Source organism: Camelus ferus, chromosome 9 (genome assembly GCF_009834535.1).
Source record: "Camelus ferus isolate YT-003-E chromosome 9, BCGSAC_Cfer_1.0, whole genome shotgun sequence".
In the NCBI taxonomy this organism is placed as follows: domain Eukaryota; kingdom Metazoa; phylum Chordata; class Mammalia; order Artiodactyla; family Camelidae; genus Camelus; species Camelus ferus.
In genome coordinates, this window is record NC_045704.1 from 9,552,642 (window position 1) to 9,575,893 (window position 23,252).

The following is a 23,252-nucleotide window of genomic DNA, read 5'->3' on the forward strand; positions in this document are numbered from 1 at the left end:
TGATTGCATCGGTGGCTGGAGGTGAGGGCCTGCCTCCCACTTCTCTGCTCAGGCTGTGCACATCCCTGACCAGACCACGGGACCGTGAGGGTGGGGTGCTTAGGGCCGGGGAGGTGCATGCTCACCGGGAGGGAAGGGGCTTCAGAAAGAGCAGCCACTTGGAGCAGAGGCCCCAAACCAGGGCTAACGTCCCAAGGTATGGCTCCAGGAAGGATCAGTTGCATGAGACGACAGGGGCTGTGAGTATCGGGCTGAGGAGCTTGGGTCTTGCCTTCAGTGCTTTTGAAACAAATTTGAGTCAATTGCCAACACTTAAAATTTGGGGTAAGTTCACGTATAAAAGTCTGGGACAGCTGTCCGGCTCTGGCATGGTTTCCAGTCTGCAGCCTAGAAGCTGGGAGCCATGGGGGGTTATTGATGAGGGGAAAACTTTTGGGGAACTGCTTGCTTCTCTGGTGGATGTCGTCTGGTTTGGGGAGAGGCCAGCAGGAGTTCACTGGGGCAGGGAGGGGAGCTTGTCAGTGGGTGTTCTGGGGGAGCAGAAATGTCCACCCTGAACGAGGAGGGGTGTCTAGAGAAAACCAGCCCCAAACCAGCCTTGCTGGTCATGTAGGTAATGAGAAAAAGTTGCTGGCTGGCCAGAAGGAAAAGGAACAGGTTGTTCCTGAGAAGGCAGGAAGCTTCCTGTTAGCTGTCGTCCTGCAGGATGGAGAGTGGCCAGGAAGCCTGTGACATGTTCAGGAGGCAGCCACTTCTCTGGAGCTGGACCCCTGGCTGGAGATGGGGGGACAAGATGCAGAAGTGGATGCTGGGAGACTAACCTAACCTGGGGATGAGGGCAGGCTTTTCCAAAGAGGGTATTTGAGCTGGACCAGGAAGGCTAAACAGGAATTCAACAGGCAGAGAACTGTTTCAGCCAGCAGAAACCAGCCAGTGTAAAACTCCAGTGGTTGAGGGGACTTGTGGGGCATGGAGAAGGGCAGGACCACAATGCATGGGGAAACGAGGAGGTGAGAGACGAGGTTGGACTGGTAGGGACCAAGCTGCTCAGGGCCTCGAATGCCCGGCTGTGGGGCTAAGATGGGTATGGAGAGCCAGAAAAGGAATTTGAGCAAGGGGTGGACTGGGCTATTAGGTGTTCAGAAGATCCCTCTGGAGAGAACTGGAAGGCAGAATGGAGGCTGGGAGGTGAGGAGGATGCCAGGGTTGGGGCCCCAGGCCAGGAGCAGAGGATTCAGACAGAAACTAAAGCAAACGAGGGTCATCTCCTAGATTCCTTTCCTGTGGCTGTAGCTGGGGTGAAGGGTAGGTCCCTGGCCCCTGTAGAGAAGGGACAGCAGTTGACACCGCCTGGTAAGAAGAGACTGTTTATAGACTGGGCAGCGTATCACAATGCACAGGGCTCCCGAGCACATGCGCTTCCCCTAAATTGTCTCTATGTCCGTTCTTGGCCAACCCGAGAGTACCTGCTCAGGAGACTCCAGCAAGGACGGGCCAGTATGTCTACCAGGATGAGGTAAGACCACGGCTGGAACAGGTCCGCAATCCCTGGAAGGATCTACTTCCATTGGTGGGGGCAGTCTGCAGAGTCCGTTCTCCCGCGGGGCTGCCTCGAAACTTCGCGGAGGAGCGGGGAAGGATCAAAGGACCTCCGTTTTCACCTCGTCTTCCATTCTCCTCTTTTGCTTTTTCATCACTGCCTCCAGCTCTGACACTTTCTCTTTGTCCTGGAGGGTGGGGTGGAAATCAGGACCTTGGCGTCTGAGCCCTTGGTGCCCTCCCCGGACCAGGCCCAGGACGAGCGTGCCGGCTCACCTCCAGCAGCGCACGCTGCACCGAGACCTGACTGAACACGCGCGCCCCTTCCTCGGGGCTCAGCTCCCGAAACTTCTCCTTCTGCAGCGAGAATAGCTGCGCACCACTCAGCGCGCCCAGCGCGGCCACGGTCCTGAGCAAGGGCAGCGAGGGCCAATCACAGCGTAATCCTCCTAAGCCCCATCAGCCACTTCACGCCCCTTGTCCAATCAGAGCAGCATTCTAGTTCTCAAGCCGCGTGGCTGGGGGGCTGCGGACGGCTCCTGAGTCCCCACCCACCAACCATAGCGCGCCGTCCTCGGGGACGGCGCAGGGGGCCGGGCTGCACCCAGCATTCAAAGGGAGGCGGGGCTTCCCTGGAGACTCCAATCGGAGCCTGACGTTAATTGCTGCACTCCTTTTCGACTAAGCCCGCCCCCCCCCCACCCCGCCGTGGTCTGCCCCCTCTCGGCCAATCAGGGTGCTCTGCCTCTAGCTTCCATGTCTCAGGGTCCCCTTTCCTGCACCCGCCACACTCACCCCGAGCTAAAGCCCTTGGCCTGCAGCCAGGCACGGACCTCCGAGGCGTTGGAGCGCGGGCTGAGCTGCGGCTCCGGGGCGCGGGGCGCCAAGGCTGCACGGCTAAGGCCCGTGAGGCCCTTGGCCAGGCGTGCCTGCAGCTCCTCGTTGATACAGAGCATCTGGGAGAATTTCTCTGCAAGCGGGAAACCGGAAGGCAGGGGGGACTCAGGGCGAAGGGCCCTGGGCTCATTGAAAGGAACCTCCAGTGTCTTCGTGATGGGGTTGCGAGTCCGTTTACTTTTTCTGAGCCTCGGTTTCCCTGACTGGAAAGCGAGGACGAGAACGGCTCACCGAGGAGGTGCCCCCAGTACTCACCCTGTTTTCTGGAGTCCATGTTGTTGAGGCTCTCGCTGCTGTCCCGGGGGGACCGAGCCGGAGCAGAAGCCAGGGCCGGTGCTGGCTGGGGACAGGGAGCCGGAGCCAAGGCTGGCGGCGGAGGGGGAGCGGGAGCCAGGGCCCGCGCTGATCCGGGGGCGGGAGGAGGAGTACTGTTCTCCTAGAGAGGGGAGCAAGAGGAGACTACCTGGATCAGAGAGAGGACTGAGCCCCCCTCCCTCCTCCTGGAGGTAAATTTCTGAATCCTCAGCCACCTCCCTGCCGGTGACCTTGACCCCTTATTCCCCACGCCCCTTGTTCCCAGGACACAGGATCTGACCCCTAACCCCTCTTCCCTCAAGTCCCAGGAGTCTGCCCTGGCTCACCAGGCTGCAGTCAGGACTTTGGCTGTGGCCCCCCGGCGGCCCCGGGTGAGGTGTCAGGATATTATAGGGTACATAACCCTCCTGCCCGCGCTGGTCCCGAACCTTCCACCACTTGCGCTCGTCATTCAGGACCTGGAAGAGGTAGAGGGAAGGGTTCAGAGGCTGTGTCTGCAGCTAGGGCTGGGTCAACTGCAACCCTTCAGCCCCCCATCACTCTAACCTCCAACAGGTCCCACCGCTTCACGGCCAGCTCGCTGCTGTTGCGGGCCTGGAAGTCATAATTACATAGGACCCACTTCCTGGCCGGCTCCCGCTCCAGCTGGGGCTCAGCTTCTGGTTCCTGGTCTCCGTGACTGAGGAGAAGGGGGAGGGTTGGGGGTAAGGAGGCAGCCAGCCCTGCTGCTCTGGGCTGTAGGGTTTTGGTGTGAGCTGGGGTTAAAGCCAAGCAGGGGGTCAAGGCAGCGGCCAGGTTAATACTGTTAACAGAGGTTTGAAATGGGAATAACAGTTTGAATACACTGTGCTCCTTGCACGCACCGTGCTGTAAGCACATGATATGGGTACTAGCATCAGCTCCATGGTATAGAAGAGAACATTCAGGCTGAGAGAAATAAAGTCACTTGTCCCAGATCACACAGCTAGAGACAGCTGCTGTTTACTGAGCACCACTGCGTACTGAGCTCAAGCATAATGACGACACATAACCATAGTAAGAACGGTAGCGAACGCTTATCTAGTACTTACTACATGCCAGACGCCGTTCAAAGTCTGTCACATCTATCAGCTGGTTTGATACTAGAGACATCCCTTGGTTGAATCATGAGTTTGGACCCCCTAGTTCCTCTAGAGGCCCTATTATCTCCATTTTACAGGAGAGGAACAGTGACGTAAAACGACACAGTGATGTAACAGTCACAGAGCAAAAAAGAGGTGTAGGCTGGGGCCCCGGGCAGGCTGGCCCCAGAGCTCCTGTCCTGAGTAACTCTGTTCCACCTGCACACACCTGGTCATGAACCTGAGTGCGGCCGTGACCCTGAGCTCTTAACTGCTAGCCCTACAACCTCACAGACTTCTCACTCTTTCAGGGAGGGATTGTTATTGTTTCCATTTTCCCTGCAAAGAACTTGAAGTGCAGAAAAGGTCAGTTAAAAGCCGGGGCTGTCACAAGCAGGGAAGGGGGAGTCCGCGAGACCAGGCAGCTCTGACACCCCAGTAAAAGGCACCTCAGGCCTACCTGTGCAAGGGAGAGGGGGGTCTTCAGGGCCGAGGCACCCCCTGTGCAGGGCTGGCAGCTCCCAGCACGCTGTCCCTGCTGAGGCTCTGCCTGGGCCCTCACCCAGACCCCCTTGTGCTCCTCGAGCCTCGCTGCTTTGCTCTCTTCTCATGCCACGCAGCTTCCCTCCCACCTGCCCCTGACTTGCCCAGGGAGTCCAGGCTCCTCTAGGCCCTTCTTCTTCCAGGACCCAAGAGTCTGCACCCCCACTACTTGCTGGAGCCATGAACTTGCACTCTCAGCTCTCTCCTCCTCCAGAGACCTAGGAGTCCAGCTCTTAAGCTTTAATTTCCTTGACCTTTTACCTCCTAAAAGTTCCCAGCCTGACACCCTGCAGGGACGGAGACACTTTAGAACCTTGGGAAAGCCCAGTCTTTGCCTCTCTCAGGAGCCCAGAGATACCACCACCCTCTAACTTCCCCAGAAACCTGCCCCTTGGCCCTTTAAGTCCCAAGCCTACTCCCCTGGATCTCCGAGGTCCCAAGCACCAGACTTGAGCCTTACTTTGAAACCCAACTGTCCAATTCCCCAACCTCTTCCCTCCAACACCCAGGGCTCAGTTCTCATAGGAACCCAGGTAGGTAGCTTCCCAGGCCCTGGGAAACCATACTGCCCTCTTCCAGACCTCTGGTGACCCAGCGGTCCCTCTCAGACTTTACCCACTCCCAGCACCCTCCTCCCTTAGACCCTGGAATCTGGGCCTCCAGTTCCCTCCTCCCTCGGACCCAGAAGTCTGGGTCCCCTCTCCCTCCCTCCCTGATCCTCCCCCCTCTCCCAGCCCGGGCCCCTGTCTCAGTACCACCTCACCCACCTTTGAAGAATCAGGAAGACAAAAGGAAAAAGAAAAAAGGGGGGCAGAGTTAGCACTGGGAGCCCCCAGGAGGAACCCCACCAGGACCCCACCAGACCCAACTCTCACCCATTAACACTCACCCATTGACAGCGACCTGGGGGGCGCTTTGCTGCAGGGGATAAGAGCAGTGGGTCAGGTGGGGCCACATCTGCCCCCGAGAATTCCCGGCCTGGCCACCCCGTGTCACCCAGGGGAGCTGGCTGCTCTGGTCGAAGACTTAGCCTCACCTGCTGGCGCCGCCTCTCGTGCTGTAGCTGTTTCTCTACTGGGTCGTCCCAGGTGCCGCCCTCTGGGTCAGTGGCTGGGGGCTCCCAGCCGCTGCAGAACTCAGGTCTGTATGGTGGTCCTTCCTCCCGGGGTAGCTCCAGCCTGCGGCCAAGGAGGGGTCAAGGGCTCAGGCATCCTGGTCTGGCCCCAGACTTAGCCCTGTCAGTAACTTCACGAAGTTTCCCCCCTTCCTTTAAGCCTTGTTCTATTCCAACAACTCTAACCTTGCCCCTTTTTGCCAAGCCCTGCCCCTGCCTCTAAGCTGCACCCAGGACATCAACTACACTTGTAAATACCGACTCCACTCATGCTCTGCCCCAGCCTCTGAATCTCACCTGATTCCAAACTGGGTTTCTGGCTGCATACATCCTGCCCCTTTCCCTTAAGCCCAGCCTCTGGCTCTGCTCCTACCACCTTGAAGCTCTCAGCCTCCAAGCACACAGCCTGCGCCCCCTTTGCAAAACCACAGGCCAAACCTTTCCTAAGCCCGCCCCCTCGGTATGACCCCACCCCATTCCCCTAAGCCCAGCCTTTTGTTCGGGTTGGAGTTCTGGTTCAGTCTTTATCATGTTACAAAAAAAGCCCTATGATTTAAAAAAAAAAAACCCAACACAATAAAAAAATGGGCAGAAGACCTAAACAGACATCTCTCCAAAGAAAACATCCAGATGGCCAACAAGCACACGAAAAGAACTCAACATTACTAATTGTTAGTGAAATACAAATCAAAACTAAAATGAGGTATCACCTCACATCAGTCAGAATGGCCATCATTAAAAAGCCCACAAACGATAAATGCCCGAGAGGGTGTGGAGAAAAAGGAACCCTCCTGTGCTGCTGGTGGGAATGTAAATTGGTGCAGCTATGGAGGTTCCTTAAAAAACTAAAAATAAACTTAACATATGATCCAGCAATCCCACTCCTGGGCATATATCCAGGGAAAAACATAATTCGAAAAGACACATGCACCCCAGTGTTCACAGCAGCACTGTTTACAATAGCCAAGACATGGGAGCAACCTAAATGTTCATCGACAGATGACTGGATAAAGAAGATGTGGAGATACATGTAATGGAATACTACTCAGTCGTAAAAAAGAAGAAAATCATGCCATTTGCAGCAACATGGATGGACCTGGAGATCGTCATTCTAAGTAAACTAAACCAGAAAGAGAAAGAAAAACATCATATCGCTTATATGTAGAATCTAAAAATAGGACACAAGTGAACTTATTTACAAAACAGAAAAAGACTCAGATATGGAGAACAAACTTATGGTTGCCAGGGGAAAAGGGAATGGGAAGGGATAAATCAAAGTTCAAATTTTGCACCTCTTGGGGGGTGAAGATGTTAGCTATCTTGATTGTGGTGGTGGTTTCATAGGTGTATACAGCTATTAAAATTCATCAAATTCTACATCTGAAATATGGGTAATTTATCGTACAGGAATTATACAATAAAGGTGTTAAAAAATACAAAGATTTATTTTACAACTTTTTAAAACAGAAAACAACACACTTCTCGGGGAAAGGTGAAGGATTGAAAAAACAGGTCCTGGGTACAAATTATTACAACACCACCTGGAGGTGACAGGCCTGCCTAGGAGAGAACCATGGGCACCGCCATACCACCACCACAGGGGACAGCTGCTGTCTGAGGCTCAGCAGACCGCCCACATGCCACCATCGACAGCAAAGCGTCTATGTACATCCTATAGTCTTAAACCTCTCCTACACCCTAGTTACTGGTGTTTCCTCCAATCGTATCCTGGCATTTGACCCAGTCCTGTCTCATCTTCAATTTCTTTGGCGACACCCGAACCCTAACCGCACGCACAACTACCTTCCCTCCTAGTCCCACCTCTTCCTCCCAACCCCGCCCCTAAATCACCACGCCTCCTACCTCCCAGTCCTGTCCCTCCAATCACCACGTGTCCTGACTCCCAACCCCGCCCCTCCAATCACCACGCCCCCCCGACTCTCAGTCCAGTCCCTTACCCCGGGCGGGTCCACGAGTCTCCCAGCGAGGTCCAGAGCGTGTTTTCACGTTGGGTGACGTTGTCCCGCAGCAGCGCCACAGCCTCGGAAGTCAGATGCGGCCGCCGCACGCCGCTAGCGAACTGGGGGCCGCCCGAAGAGTCCACAATCTGGCAGGGGCACGGGAGGGGGCACACCATCACACTTCCTTAACGTCGAGCCCTCCTGCTGCAGGGGGCCCTGAGGGCTGAGGCCGGGGCGTCTCACCATTTGCAGAGGTCCAAACAGGAAGTGCAGCAGCTCCTGGGAGGAGGGGTTGGCGATGTTGCCGCACAGGCGGGCCTGCGGAGCGGGGGAGGCGCCGGTGTCAGTGTGCGGACAGGTCAGGTTTGCTATTCCCCTTGCCCCCTGAAGCCCCGGCATGGACGCGTCCTCACCAGCAGGCTGAAGGCGTACTTGATTTTCTGAAGCACGTCGGTGTACTCGGCCTCTGAGGGCGGCTTGGCCCGCAGCGTCAGGAGGCCCTCTGTGGGTAGGAGGCAGGCGCGGGGATGGAGGACATGCAGACAGCATCAGACAGGGTCAAAGAGAGGCAAAGACCAGTGAGACAGCCATAGGGAGTCAAACCGGCAGGGGGTGCGAGGGGAGCCGCTGGGGAGAGGGAGGATATTGGGGAGTGGACAGGGAGGGGATGCTCAGGATTGCCACTGGGGGGACCCCTCACCCCCCGCCTCCCGGCGCCGGGTCCTGCGGCTGCGCTCCCGGTGCTCCAGCACTCGGGCCGCCTCCGCTGATTTCTGCAGCCTGGATACGAAGCTCTCCACGTCGTCGAACACGTGGTTCAGGATGTCCTGGGGGAGCAGAGCAGGGGGATGCTTGGGACCCCTGAATCCTGGACCCTCATTCTCCTGCTGAAGCCCTCTCAAACCAAGGACGCTTAGACACACTCATGCCAGGCCGCGCGCTCTGATGCCTGATCCTGCCCCGATTCAGTTAAAGCCGGCCACACCCCCAGGAGTCTGACCTGTTCCCTAGAACCAAGGCCCACCCCCTGACAGAAGAGTCACACCTGCAGCCAATTCCGCTCCCAGCCCTAAGGCCGCCCAGCTCACCACGTCCCGCTCCGCCTGCAGACTGGCTAGGTCGGGGCCGTGGGGGCCCAGGTCCCGGGAGGCCGGGTCAGCGCTGCTGGAGGCCTCCGCCCAGGCGGGCCTCCGCACCTCTTTTGCTTCTGGGATGGGATCCACCTGGGGTCGCCCGCAGCCCGCGGCCGGCTCCACCCAGCTGACCGCAGCGCGGACTGTCGGGCGGTGCTGCAGGGGAGGGGTCTCCGCGGCGGGCAAGGAATGGAGCTGCAGCTCCTTTCGCGTGGCCCTGCGGAGGGAGAAGGGGAAAAACAGAGGCTGGGCGCACCAAGGGGTCCAGGGAGGGGAGAAATTTTGGGCTTAAATCGGAAACACTGTGGCCCAAAGGGTTGGTCAAACCTAGGCTCAGAATGGTAGGGAGAAAGCTGGGTGAGATATTGGGGTAGGGGGGAAGCTCTCAGGAGGGAAACTGAGGCAGACGGAGGCGAAACTGAGGACTCCTGTGAGGAGGGGTACACCTGTTTGGGAGGTAGAGGGAAAATCTGAAGCTCGGTTTGTTTGACCCCACTTAAAACTCACTCTGCTCTAGGCCAATGGTATCAACAGATTTCTCGGATGGGAGACTGAGGCCCAAAGAGGGAAAACGGCCTCCCAGAGACCTGCTGGTCCGCTCTTCTCCCTGCTGCCAGTCCAGCCCCCTTACCAGAGCGCCGCCGCCCTGCGCTCCCCGCGGCCCGAGCGGTAGCTGTGAAGAGCCCCCTGGATGTCCTCTCGGATCAGCTCCACCTGCCAATCACGCCAATTAAGCCACGACCCCACCCCACCCCAGGTGGCGCTCGGGCTCGAGTCCTTGGCTCCGCCCCAGACCACGTGCAGTCATCGCTCACGCACAGCATCCACGTACGTCCACGCCCTGGACTCATGCCTTGGCCTTAAAACTGTCCCTGACCTATGTCACTCTCCCACAGAGGCCTCGTCCAGGTGGCGCCTCGCCCCTAGACCACACTCAGACCCTCTCTTTCCTGTTCTGTCCACATTCTGCCTGAGCTTTTAGCCTCCGTCTCCATTCCGCCCTCACGTGCCTTCTCAACTCAATTTCAACCTGTCCTCAAACCCGCCTCCCTTCCGGAATTTCTTTCCAGGTCACGCCCCCTCAGCTGGCCCTGACCCCGCCTTTGCCCCAGACCACGCCTCCAATCTTAAAGGCCCCGCCCGGCCGGCGGCCCGGGCCCGGACTCCGCCCAGTTCCAGTTCCAGTTCCGCCCCTGGAATCTGCAGGGTCCCAGCCCGGTCCTGGGAAGTGGCCCCGACTCCGGCCCACTCACCCCCTGACGCAGGCCCTGAAAGAAGTGCACGTCGGGCTGCGTGCGCTCGGAGTCCTGGCACACGAGCAGCATCAGTGAGCAGCTCTGGCCCGGCAGCATCACCGTGTCGCAACGCACGATGGCGCTCAGCGGGTACGACTCCAGCTCCTCCTGCGGGGTGGGACAGCGAGTAAACTGAGGCCTGGAGCCAAGGATACGCCTAATCTGCGACAGCAGTCCCAGCGGGCACAGGGACTGCGCAGGAAAACCCCTCGAGTTTAGGGATAACGACCCTGTTTAATAAATGAGGCTAATGGGGCTCAAAATGGGGAGGGGTCCTTTGCCAAAGTTCCCAGAGGAAGGACGTGCAGGAGTCATGATTCACACTCAGACCCCTGATGTCTCCAGGGCCAAGCTCTCCACGCCTCGGCCAGCTCAGTCCAGCTGCTCCTTCCACCCGCGCGCCCCGTGGCACCTTGGAGTCCGGGTCGAGAAGCGCGACGTGTTTGGGAGACACGCGCAGTAGCATTTCCTGGGTCCAGATGCGGCCTTGGCTGTCCATGAGGGCCAGCTTCCGCGAGGCGTCCTCCACCGTGTGCACGCCATCCTCCTCACCCAGGCAGAAGGTCACCAGGTGCTGGCAAGGGACACGGAGAAAGCAGTGAGTCCAAGGATGAAGTCAGGTGTGCTCAAAATTCCCTGGGATCGGCCCTCCAGCCTGCGACTAACCACACCTCCTCTGGGAACCTTCTCTGATAACCTGCTCCCCCCTCTTCCCAGTGTCCTTTGTGTCTTCCTTCTGAATTACTAGCACCTGGCTCTAGCTAAAGGCTCCTGGAAGGCAGGGGACTGTCTGGATTTTATCTAGTCCCTTCTAAGCACCTTTACCTCCATTAGAGCACCTGGGACCTTTTGCTGATACCTCTGGACCTTGTCTGACCCCTGCCCATCAGGATTGCATCTGATTTGTCCCTGTGGTCCAACCTGGCACAAGAGCTGGTCCAGGGGAAAAGTTGGCAGATTCAAGTGGAACTGAGTTCCTCCACTGAATGCCCACATCTGAGGCAAGGCAGAAGTTCACTTTGCAGATGAGCAAAGTGAGTTTCCCAAGTTCTTTCTCGCTTGGAGGTCCAACTGCTTTCAACATCCCATCACCTCAGGCCTGCCCTTCCTCCCACAAGATTCCTGGTGGCAACACAGACCCCAGACTCACATTGACTGGATACTGGGAAACATCGGCCATAACCTCTGTGGAGTAACGCTTCCTCTGTTCTGCAGGGTGAGGAGAAATGGATGCAGGAGACCAGGGAGACCAGACGCCCAGCCCGGCCCCCCAAGACAGAAAGATCCAGGCCCCCAGCCCCCTCCCTCCTAAAATTCAGGAATCCAGCTCCTCAGTTACCTCCTCCCTTAAACCTAGTTTCTCTCTGCCTGGGGTTTCCTTGCCCTTAAACTCACCATAGATGGACTTGGCACTCCATTTGGGGGAAGCTTCTGGGCTAGTGAAGGAAAAGAGGGGTGAGAGGGGCTGTGGGAATTGGGGGGCAGATCATGGGGGGTTTTGAGTGCCAAGCAGAATTGCACCACTTCGTTGTGAGGGCAATGGGAGCCATGGAGGGTTCTGAGCAGGGGAGGGCAGGGCTAGAGCTGGACTTTAATAAAATAAGAATGGCAGTGGTGCTCAGTGGTGGTGGGGAGTGTGGTCTCTACTGTCACACAGATCCGGGTTTGAATTCCCTGTCAGCTACTGCTTTGCCATAAGATCTTGGGTAGGAGACCATCTCTCCTGCCTCAGTTTCCCTTTCTGTAAGACAGGGGTTAGTTACCCTATAGCCTCCATCTGGTAGGGCTGTTGGGCAAATTCAATGAGATGATGCAGCTGAAGTGTTTTGCAGCCTCAAAAACTGTTGCTGTTATGATGATGCAACGGACTTAACATGCAGTAGGTACTCAATAAAAGGGATTTTTTCACAACAGCAGTTGTACTGGGAGTATCTTCTTCCGTTCCTACCCCCACGGGCCAGGATCTTTTCAGTCAAATCCTTCTCTATCTCCCCCTGCCCTCAGCCTCCTCTTCAAGATCACTTTCTCCAAGAATTCTTTAGTCCCCATTTCCACAGAAATTACAGAAGCTCAGAGCTTGGTGGGGTGGGGTGGGGGGTGGATCAAGATGAGAGATGATGAGCAACCCTTTCATTCAAACCTCTGCTCCTCATCCTACTGCTGTCAGTCAAATCCCCCTACAATTTGATTACCCCCTGAGCTAGAGAACTCACTACCTTACATCTCCCGTGCATCTCCCAGGCTTCTCTCTTTGTCCTTCTCCCTGTTCACTCCAAGAGACTCAAGCCTTCGTTATAAACAGATCTAATTTTTTAGCAAAGGGTCAATATTTAATAATATAACAACAACAGCCACAGCAGGTCTCATGAGTTAAACACCTGCTGCAGGTTTGATTCTCTGCTAAGTCCTATACGTGCCTTATCCTGTCAAGCTCTCAAAATAGTCCCTGTTTCACGGATAGGGTGTGGCCAGGGTCACACGACTGCTGAAAGACTGTTAGCACCTGGATTTGAATCCAGGTCTGCCTGCTTGGGAGCAGGAGGGAGACAGATCAGGCGGTCTGCAGAGTGTCCATGCCCAGGCTGCTGTAAATGCCACCTGTGGGTGTGGGTGAAAGCGGGGGGCTGAGGGTCCTCATGGACAGGGGTACTTACCCACTGGTGGCGCTCATGATGCTGAGAATGGGGAGCTCCCACCGCCTGGAGCCCTGGGAGCCACGAAAGAGGTGAGGGCTGACCTGACTGCAAGACCTATGATTCCTGGCCCCAGCCCCTCCTCCCTCAGACCCGGGATTTCTGGCCCCAGGTCCTCAGCCCTTAGACTAGGAATCCGGGCCCTCAGGCCCTTCTCCCTCAGACCCGGAGTCCAGGCCCCCAGACCCTCCTCTTTCACACTTAGTACACAGCCCCCAGCCCCCAGCCCCTCAGGGATCCGTATACTCAGCTCCCGGAAAACCTACAGGTACTCTCTTTCCCTTCCTCTGCCAGGGATCACGTCTCCCAGCCTTTACCTTCTCAAGGGCCCAGGAGTCCAGGCTCAGAGCTCCTTGTCCCTTAGAACCAAAGGGTTTTGACCCCACGACTCCTCAGAGAACCATTCATCCAATTCTTCAGCCCCTATGACCCCTACAGTCTTCCTTCAGGTCTTGGGGTCCAGTCTTCCAGCCCTTACCTCTTCGGGACTAGAGTTTAGTTTCCCCAGCCTTTCCTGTGTCAGGACTCAGGAGTCCAGGCCCCTTGCTCCTCCTCCCCAAGACCCAGCAGTCCTCACCTCCAGTGCCTCCCCGCTAGGACCCAGATCTCCTCCCTGGGTCCCCTCCTCACCGGCTGTCAGGCTCTGTCAGACGGGAGGCTCTGAGCTCTCTCCCTTCTAGACACGGCCCCTCCTTCCTGCTCCCTCCCAAGGCCCTCCCGCCTCCGCATACCTGAGCACTCACCTGGTCCAGCCTAGCTGGAGTGGCCCCTGGGTGGGGCTGGCAGCAGAAAGACCCAGGGTGGGGGCTGGGACGTCCTCAGGGCAGCCAGAGCTACAAGTGTTTCGATCCCAGCACTAGCACGATCACAACAGTAATCTGGTGTCACATTCCTGCACAGGAATCCCCCCTTTGAATTCTCCTGATATCTCTGCAAAGTTAATTTCCACTTGTTCACAGTCCATGTGGAAGGGTGGGCTTTGACCCCAGGGCCATCCATCTTTCCGTGTCTAAGGCTGGTGTCCATCCCTGCTCTGCGCACACCTACTGTCTGGGGTTCCTGTCTTCACCAGTGCCCTCCGCTCCCACCCCCTCCCCTTCCCTCTTCCTTTGGAAATTTCCCTGAATAACTCCCTATGATAAGAGGTGAGACTCAATGGCCAGCAGAGCTTCAAGGACATCATGAAAGTTGACAGGCTCCTCACGCATAAAATCTCCTTTTGAGAACTTCCCCTGTGCCATGGTCCTTGCTAACTAAATTATAGACACCACTCCTTCTCCCACCCCAGTCAGGTGCATGTTGGGTGTCTCCATTTCACAGATGAGGAAACTGAGGCCTATAAGGGTTCAGAGACTTGCTCAAGGTTTCACATGCAGTGAGTGGTCTCCCTGCTGCCTTCATCTCCCAGTCCAGTCTCCATGCAGGGGCCCCAGAGAAACCTAAGTCAGCTCACATCACTTCCTTCTCAAAATCCTTCAATGGCTCCCTGTTTCTCTGGATAAAAGAGGGCCTTCCACAAGGCCTTATCTCTTTCCTTGTTGCAGCACATGGCCTCCTTGCTGCTCCTTGAGCACCCGGATGCCGTTCTGCCTCAGGGCCTTTGCACTTGCTGTACTCTGCCTGGACCGCTCTTTCCTCAGATATCCTCAGGACTTGTTCCTTCACTTTCTCCAGGTCTTTGCTCCAACGGCACCACCTCAGAGAGGCCTGGCTGCCCACCTCATTTAACATGCAGCAGCCCTTACCCTCCCCTCCTTCATAATCTCTCCCCCTCAGACCAACACTTTGCTCTTCTGAAAGTTATCACCGTCTAACACACTGTGTTACCTGTTCATTTTGTCTATTTTATGTCTCCTCCATTAGAATGTAAGCTTCCCGAGGACAAAGACCATTGTATGCTCAGTCCCCCAGTCTGCCTGCAGCATGCAGAATCAGCTCTTGCATACAGTAAGGACTGGAGTGACATGGGTTGAATGAATGAGTTTTTGCATTTGGTGCATTCCTGTGCATTATTGCTTCATTGCTTCATTGAACACACCCTGATCCTAGATTGACAGGGATGAAACAACGGAGAGAAAGAAAGATAATCAACTGTGTGATGGGATGGCAAAGAGCCCACGTGGATGTAGGTTCGAGTGCTGGCTTTGCCATGTAATAATTCTGGTAACACCTATTGTGTGCTTCTGTCCTCCTCTGAGTGCAGTGTATGTGTGGGTACGTTTCTATAAACCTCACTGCATCCTATGAAATGGGTTCAATTATCCCTGTTTTACACACAAGGAAGCTGAGGCATATGCAAGTTATTTGTCTACAGTCACACAGCTAATAATGGGTGGAGACAGTTGAACCCAGGCCATACAGTTTAGACCCTGTTCCCTTTGTTGTTACTCTGCGCCAACACCTCGTGACCTGGCCCCTTTCTAGCTGTGTGACCTTGGGCAAATTACTTAACCTCTCTGTGCCCCAGATCCTCAAATCTAAAATGGGGATCACAGCACTGGGAGGATCAAAGGAGGTTATGGGAGCTCTCAGTGCAGTAACCGGAGAAGAGGAAATGCTAGGTGAGTGTTAGCAACCACACAGATAGGTTTTCATTCCACAGGTACTATAATGGCAGTTGCTAAGGGTGCCTCAGAAGCCCAGGAGTGGCCACTCCGAGGGTCAGGGCAGGCTTCCTGGAGGAGGAGGGGCGGCCACAGCTAAACCTGAAGGGCAAGTTTGGCAGCCCCATGTGGCCTAGAGGATGAGGGAGGAGTGTTCCAGGTCTGGAGCTGCCTGAGCCACGGAGGGGAGGGCCGACCAGCCAGCGGGGGTGCTGTGCGCGGCTGGACACACCGATGTGCTGTGCTGGGCGAGCGGCTCTCCCCTGTGCAGCAGGCACGGCGTCCTGCGCTTCTCTGTGTCCAGCTTCTGTCACTCTGTGTCTGTAACGCACCCCTCCGTGCCACGTTTTCTGAGCTTGGCCCAGCCTCGGTTGGGGTCCGAGGGAAGGAGCAGACCGGTTACTCTCTGTGAGGCAGATTGGTACCCCATGGAGAGAGAAGACAGAGGCTCAGAGTAGGGAGGCCACCAGCCCAAGGTCACGGTGGCTCTGGGCCAAGACAAACGCAGTGCTGGCTGAGCCAGGCCCTTGCTCCAGGTGCAGGTGGAGAAGTGCTCTCACAGAGGCGTTCAGGGGGAATCAGGGGCCAGGGGTCCTGGGTCTGAAGGAGGACGGGTGGGTCTGAAGGGGGAGGGTGCGGCCAGCGCAGGCGCCCCCAGACCCCCCCCCCTCAACCCGCTGCTCTGTGGTCTGGAGCAGCAGGTGAGGCCGAAACCGAGCCTCCTCCGCCCTCTCGTCAGGGCCCAGGGCCTCCTTCCTCCTTCCCTGGCCGCAGAGGAGGCCCCTCCCTCCCTCCAAACTGGAACACGTGGTTCCCAAGTGCCAGTGGAGACTCACACCCCGCATAGTCTGACTCAGTAAATCCCAGGCGGCAAATCTGGGTCTTGGAGACTCACGAGGGGGAACCGGGTCCCCGGCCCCCTTTCCAATCCCATGCCTGCCCATACCGATAGCGCAGCGCCTTTTATGGAGTGAGCTTTAGGACTCTGTGGATCTGAGTTTGCCTCTGTCCCCGAACTGGGAAAGCTTTGTACTCGGTGGACTGGACTATCCTCTCCATTGCAAGCTTCCAGGAACCAAGCAGAATTCTCACTGCAGCACCTTAAGCTAAGATCCTCTGTGTATCATATCTGAAACCACCCCTATCTCCTGCCTCATCCTCCTCTCCCAATGCACACCCCCTACCCCATTCTTCAACTGTAGGATTTGCTGATGAATTCCTAGGACAAAGCAGGGGGTCAAATTCATAGGAAACGGGAGATATGGCAGGTTGCTGGGGGCAGGGCAAGTAAATTAGATGGGAGCTGGGTCTCAGAAGATATGTTTACTTACATGTTTGTTAATTAATGTATTCATTTAATAGATGGTCCCTGAGACTTAATTTATGCCTTTCTTTGCCCTCAAGAAGAGAGCCTGATTAGGGAAACAGACCCTGTGGCACCCACAGTAGCAATTAGCAGTGATACGTGAACTAATGGAGGTGACAAAAGGACACTGATTGTCCCCAGAGGAGACCTTTATTCTGGCTTTGTGGTGGGCATATGAGGCAAAGAAGATTTTCCCTCATTAAGTGATAACTGGATAGGGTTCGGAAGGATGAATAGGAGTTTGCCAAGGAGGATGTGGCAAGGAATGATCTTCTAAGCTTGGGGAGTAGCATATGCAAAGTCTCGACCTTGCGTAGTAGCAAACACTCAAGCACCTACTGTGTGCCAAGCACGTTCTGAGGCTGCACAGACAAAACCCCGGCCCTGTGTTGTTGCTATTCAAGTGGGTGTGGTGGGAGATGAAGATAAACAAGTAGGCACACACATGTGAATAAGACTTTCCAATTGTGGTAAGCCCTGCGGAGGAAATAAAACACAGGTGAAGAGATGGAGTGACTGAGGGGCAGGCAGGTGTGGCCACTTCGGGTGAGGTGGTCAGGGATGGCCTCTCTGAGGAGGTGGCACTGGAGACTTGACCTGAATTTTCAGACAAAGCTAGGAATGCAGAGAGGATTTCAGGCTGAGGGAACACCTTGGGGAGGCGGGTGGGGTGCGGCTGGCTAGAGATGAGGCTGGAGAGAGCTATGAGGATGTCATGATGTTGGCGTTGAGGATGACAATTGCAAATGAGAGGGTGGCCAAACTCCAGTAAAGGGGACTGCCCCAAGCCCGAGTCTCAGGAAGCTCCCAGCGTGACAGAGGAGGTGACGCAAACGCGGGCTACCCGAAACGCGCTGGGAACGGCAGTGGCTCCAGCAGCCTGGAGGCTCAGAGGGGATCTTCTTGAGGCATAAGGGGTTAGGAAAGGCGTTTTCCTTGGAGTTCCTCTGAGACTGGCCGGCTCTGCGGACAGCGCAGGGAGTGGCACCAGGAGGGTGAGTCGAAGAACTGGCCTGGCTGGAGGAGGAGGCCGGGGGAGGGAGGCTGGTGGGGAGCTGTTTGTTCTCTGGGAGGGAGCCAGAGTGGATGTGTCTCCTGAAGCTGGACAAACTTGGTTTCCAGGCTGGGGGTGGTGGATACGGGGCCCCCAGGGACAGTGACGGGGCAAAGGCTCCAGACAGACTTGAGTTTGGATTCTGAGTTGGAGCAAGTGACTTTACTCTCTGAGCAAATGATTCTCAGATTATTCTCATTTCTTCCTCCCTAAAAGGAGCATAAGCCCTAGTACCCGCTGTGAAGGCTGGTAGGGGATGAGGTGCCAGGAGACGTGTAAAGTGCTTACAGCAGGGCTCAGAGCTCGGCCGATGGGTGAAAAATAGACAAAGGAATGAATCCATAACTAAATGAGTGGGTCCACCTGCAGTGACAAGGGATGCTCCTGCAGACAGACAGCTCTGCGTCCCAGTGCCTGCTCTGACACCTCAAGCAACTGACGGCCTCAGTCCTAAGCTTCCAGTGACCACTCATTTATGCAAGACATTTATCTGTTCATTCAACATGTGCTTACTAAGCACCTACTCCACACCAGACACTGTTCTAGGTACCGGGGAACTCAGCGGCCCCAAACCTGCCCCTGTGGAGTTTACATTGTGGTGGAGAACAAAATAAAAAAGGAAACAGTATAGTATGCCAGATGGCGGCAATAAAGCAGGGAAGAGGGCCGGGGAAGTCCAGCAGGTGTTTTGGGGGTTTTCTTGGAAAGTTAGTGTGGTTGGGGAAGGCCTTGCTGAGACCATGATATCTGAGTGAAGAACTGGAGGGAGTGAGGGGTGGGCATATCTGGGGAAGGATTCCCAGGCAGGGGCAGTGGCCAGTGCAAAGGTCCTGAGGTGGGTGCTCACACGGCAAGGCCAGTGTTTCTGGAGCAGAGTGTCGAGGGCAGAGGGGTAGGATATGAAGTCAGAGAGGTGATGGGGGAGGACTGTGGGTTCCCAGGTCACTATAAGGATCAGAAACTGATCGGGGCTATAAAAGCAGGTTTTTTTTAAATTGACATATAGTCGGTTTACAACGTTGTGTTAGTTTCTGGTATACAGCATGGTGCTTCAGTTGTACTTACACAACAGCTAACACAGAACGGGGGGAGCACGGAGACCAGCTAGGAGGCTTTCCTAAGTATCCAGCGAGAGCTAGCAGCAATGCAGATGCTGAGGCGTGCTCATATTGTGGTTAGAATTTGAAGGAAGGGCTGGCAGGTTGTGAGAGAAAAAAAGGATACAGGGGTGACTCCATGTTTTGCTCTAGGCAATTGGAAGAGTACAGTTCCTGTTTTCTGAGATGGGGAAGCTTGCTGCTCTAACAGACGGGCCCAGACTATTCGTGGCTTAAATCAGGTTGAAGCTTATTTCTCACAGTTGACCTGGGGCCCATTCGGCAGCTCTGTGATCATCAGAGACCTTCTATCTCATTGCTCTGCCAAAATAGGGTTTCCACCTCATGGTCCAAGATGGCTGCTTCAGCTCCTGCCATCAGATCTGCCTTCCAGCCAAAAGAAAGGAAGAAAAAGGGGAGTGCGTTTTTCTTTTAAGTACATGTCCTTTCTGCTCACATCCTATTGATCAGAACTTACATACATGGCCACAGCTAGGTGCAAAGGAGGCTGGGAGATGATTCTTTATCCTGGGTGTTCATGCACCCAGCTATAAACTAGTGGGTTGGTACTATGAGCAAGAAAGGAAGTATGGATGTTGGGGAACAACTGGTCAACTTTCCCCAGTGGGTCCCCAAGTCTGCTCTTCCTACATCCCTTGTGTCTCTCTTCAGTCCATATTCTATATCTCAGCTGGAAACAAAATTCCTAAAACATAGATCTGCTCATGGCCTTCCATTCCTCATTACTCTTCTGTGGCTCCCCAGAGCCCTCTGAATCAAAGTCAGGCTTCTCAGCCTATCACGAGAGCCATAATCTGGCTCCATCTTCCAACCACTCCAGCCTCATTCCTCCCACCCCTGCCACACCTTACACGCCTCCAGCTCTGCACGTACCTGTGTGCTATCTTTTGCTTAAGCTAATCTCACAGTTTGGAGCTCCCTTCCTGGCCTGAGGAAATCCTATTTGTTCATGTGGCTGTGATCACCACCACTTCCCGCAGGAAATTTTCTCAGCCTTCTTACAGAGAGGGGTCCTCTGTCTCTCATGAGCTCTCAGTTACCCTCCCTGCCTTGTAGCTGGGCTGGGAGGTCAGCTATTAGTATGGGGCCTGCCTAACTCCAGGGAAACTCACTAACTCCCTTCCTGACTTTCTTCCTCCTCACCACTCTTCCCTCCTAACCATGCTCTGCCCCTCCTCCCCTCTTCCCTTTCTTCCTCCCAGTTATGGAGCTGTGCATATGCTGCACTCAGCACCTGTACTAAACAAACAAACAAACAAGCAAATCAATTGTTCCATTTACTATGGCCATGTGACAAATCATTCCAAGACCTAATGCCTTCAGACAAGGGCCACATTTATTTTTGCTCACGAATCTGCCATCTGCATAGAGGCATCATATCTCTGCATCCACAGAGGCTATGGTACAGAACCCCAGGCCTGGATCCAGACAGATCTTGTTTCAAATTCCTACTCCATCTTTGGATGTATACCTTGAGCAGTGACTTTCCCTCTGTCAACTTCTGGCTCCTCTTACCCACCAAAATGATGAAGAGTTAGTATCCTTCATATGTAAAGAGTTCTATGAATCAATAAGAAAAAATTCTCACCCCTTCACCCAACAGGGAGAGAGGGGAGCCATCTGCTTGGTGGAGGCAATGTATCTCTACTCCATTTGGTGATGGCTGGGGTGGGCTGGAAGCTGGGTGGCATCTGGGCTGGAAAGACTCAAACAGCTGGAGCCTTGGGAAATCAGGGCTCCTCTTTCATCTGAACTTTTCTGTATGTGATCTGTCCAGCATGGTACTTAAACTTGTTTTTCCATGTCAGCTGAGGGCTCTGAAGATGAAGGGAGAAAGAGAGAGAGAGAAGAGAGAGAGAAGAGAGAAGAGAAGACAGAGGGAGGGAGAGAGAGAGAGAGAGAGGGAGGGAGGGAGAGAGAGGGAGGGAATTGGGTGCTATAAGCCCTCTGATGGGGAAAGCAGAAGGCATCGAGGGCGAATTCTCTCAGCACCTGGGACAGCACCAATGATCATCAGGAATTTATTAACAACATCAACAATGATAAAGGGGTGCACAGCCTACCTGGTAGTCCAAAGAGATATTCTAAACACTTTGGGTGCGTGTGGGAATCACGTAGGAGGTCCTCAGGGGAATGAATTTGCATGCATTGTTCTCTTTATAATAACAACATTGCAGCCAGCGTGCTCTGGCTCTTACTGTGGGCTAGGTCCTTGCCATGAATTACTTGTTACTACAGAGAGGAACATTTTCCTATGTATGTTTCTTTTCCAGTGACCAATTATTCTCTTAGCATAAGTTCTTCCAAAGGGAATGGCTGGGTCAAAGCTAGGCACAGATGGTTTTGCCATGTATTGCTGAATAGCAGTATTTTAGGAAAGCTGTACTAACTGACACTCCTGCCAGCAGGTATGTGTACCTGTTTTACCACATCCTTGCCAACACTGGGTATTATCATTGCTTTGATCCTGCCAATCTGATGGGTGAAAAATATCATCTAGTCATTATCCTAACGAGCATTTCTTTGATTCCCAGTACGGCTGAGTAGTTTCATGTGTTTGTTGACTTTCTTTCTTTGAAAGTTGCCCACCATATCTTTTCCCTAGGCTCCCCTCTCTCCTTGTGGGTGGGGGTGTGTGTGTGAGAGTTTTTTTTCTTATTGATTCATAAGAGCTCTTTACATATGAAAGAAACTAACTCTTCATCATTTTGATGGGTAAGAGGAGCCAGAAGTTGACAGAGGGGAAGTCACTGCTCAAGGTATACATCCAAAGGTGGAGCAGGAAATTTGAAACAGGATCTGTTTAGATCCAGGCCTGGGGATCTGTACCACAGCCTCTGTGGAACTTTTCCCTTTCTAAGGTCTTGCCCACTCCATGGTCCAGGAGCTCTGAGCCTCCGCAATTTCAGGAAGGGGAGAAACTTCTCACCAGACCCAATCACCCTTGCCACATCCCCAACAGCAAACCTATTCTTTATATTTGTTGTGCAGATTAAATATTTGGCACACACTACTCAATAAGCTGTACTCAATAACCATACCTGGTATTATTACCATATAATAGCATAGTTGGTATTATTGCTTTTTTGAAAAATTTTTCTCTTCAGCCACATCTTTTGCCAGCTGCCTACCCCTTTAAGCCAACCTCCTATAACCCCAAACATAAGTTTTGTTTTTACTTTTTACTTTGCAGTGGAGAGGGTTTAAAAATTTTTTTAAAATTGAAGTATAGTTGATTTTCAGTATTGCGTTCGTTTCTGGTATACAGCAAGGTGATTCAGTTAACATATATGTATACACATGCTTTTCTATTATGGCTTATTACAGGATATTGAATATAGCTCCCTGTGCTAAACAGTATGCCCTTGTTGTTTGTCTCTTTTATGTATAATAATTTGTATCTGCTAATTCCAAACTCCTAATTTACCCCTCCCCAGCCTTTCCCCTTTGGTAACCATGTGTTTGTTTTCTATGTCTGTGAGTCTGTTTCTGCCTTATAAATAAGTTCATTCGTGTCAGGTGGTATCATGTGGTATTTGTCTTTCTCTTTCTGGCCTATTTCATGTGGCATGGAGGGGCTGAATCCATTTGGTGACCCACCAGGCTCTGCTACTGGCATTTCTCACCTTTGGATGATGGAGCCAAAAGGCAATGTTTCAGAGTTTCCGGATCTTTCTCCACCTTGGACATCCCCATCTCAGAGGCCAAACTGGAGCTTGCTGTGCAGGTGCTTCCATCCTGTCTCCAAGACTTCCTGCAGTTCCTGGGGACGGGGCCTCCCTAGGCTTGCAAGGACCAGCCTTTGCTTGCTGGTCAGTCCTTTGGAACATGCAGGGGTGCTTGAGCCTCATGAAACCTCCAGGGGAGCAGGTGCTAAGCTACCAAAGAACTGCCCACTTCCAAGACATCTGACCTCTGGCACCTCCATCCTGAGTTACGTCCCTGCTGTGCTGACCACTGACCCTCTCATCACCAGCCCTGTATACTTCTGCCACATACCAGCCACACTCACCAGTTTTAATTAAATAAAGCATGATTTGTCTTGTTGGGAAAAAAAAAAACCCACACAAAACCTCTTGGGACATTTGTAAACAATTTATCAGCCAGATAGTTCTCATTTCATAAATATTCTTAGGTATGTCTGTTGATGACAAACCTGATCTAATCACAAATCAAGTGAATTATTTGTAGTCAAGTACTTTCTAAAACAAAATTATTAAAATATTTTCCATGTTTCCCCCCCTTTTTCATTTTATTGCAGTATAATTTACATGCAATAAAATTTGCTATTTTTAACTGAACATGCTGTTGAGATTTTTTTTGGGGGGGTGTAGTTAGATTTATTTATTTATTTAATGGGGGTACTGGGGATTGAACCCATGACCTCATGCCTGCTAAGCTGGAACTCTACCACTGAGCTATACCCTCCCTTCCTTATGTTACTTATTTACTTATTTTTATTGAGGCATAGTTGATTTACAATATTCTGTTAGTTTCAGGTGTACAACATAGTGATTCAAA

The 23,252-nt window shown here is 53.7% G+C and overlaps 1 protein-coding gene and 2 long non-coding RNA genes across 7 annotated transcripts; 2 read left to right on the forward strand and 1 right to left on the reverse strand.

Annotated features, from left to right (window-relative positions):
• Positions 1 to 1,351: 1,351 nt before the first annotated feature.
• EPS8L1 (EPS8 like 1) lies at positions 1,352 to 13,283 on the reverse strand. Of its 5 annotated transcripts, none has more exons than XM_032487685.1 (20): positions 13,221 to 13,283; positions 12,552 to 12,604; positions 11,293 to 11,333; positions 11,048 to 11,106; positions 10,310 to 10,471; positions 9,856 to 10,005; positions 9,234 to 9,316; positions 8,558 to 8,819; positions 8,170 to 8,296; positions 7,883 to 7,971; positions 7,713 to 7,787; positions 7,467 to 7,615; positions 5,431 to 5,572; positions 5,284 to 5,312; positions 3,298 to 3,430; positions 3,078 to 3,209; positions 2,692 to 2,872; positions 2,373 to 2,509; positions 1,816 to 1,948; positions 1,352 to 1,727 (listed from the first exon to the last, which is right to left on the reverse strand). In XM_032487685.1, the coding sequence occupies exons 2-20, from the start codon at positions 12,566 to 12,568 to the stop codon at positions 1,504 to 1,506; spliced, it is 2,325 nt and encodes a 774-aa protein (XP_032343576.1). In that variant the 5' UTR covers positions 12,569 to 12,604; positions 13,221 to 13,283; the 3' UTR covers positions 1,352 to 1,503. The 5 variants fall into 5 exon arrangements, 4 of the variants coding, with proteins under 4 accessions (XP_032343576.1, XP_032343575.1, XP_032343578.1 ...); XM_032487684.1 differs by having other exon boundaries at positions 13,168 to 13,271; XM_032487687.1 differs by having other exon boundaries at positions 2,335 to 2,509; positions 13,168 to 13,270.
• Positions 7,700 to 9,859, forward strand: LOC116666033. Its single transcript, XR_004322887.1, has 3 exons — positions 7,700 to 7,827; positions 9,120 to 9,430; positions 9,673 to 9,859. It is a non-coding gene; the product is annotated as an uncharacterized LOC116666033 (long non-coding RNA).
• LOC116666030 lies at positions 10,465 to 11,810 on the forward strand. The gene is made up of 2 exons (XR_004322880.1): positions 10,465 to 10,931; positions 11,113 to 11,810. It is a non-coding gene; the product is annotated as an uncharacterized LOC116666030 (long non-coding RNA).
• Positions 13,284 to 23,252: the final 9,969 nt, after the last annotated feature.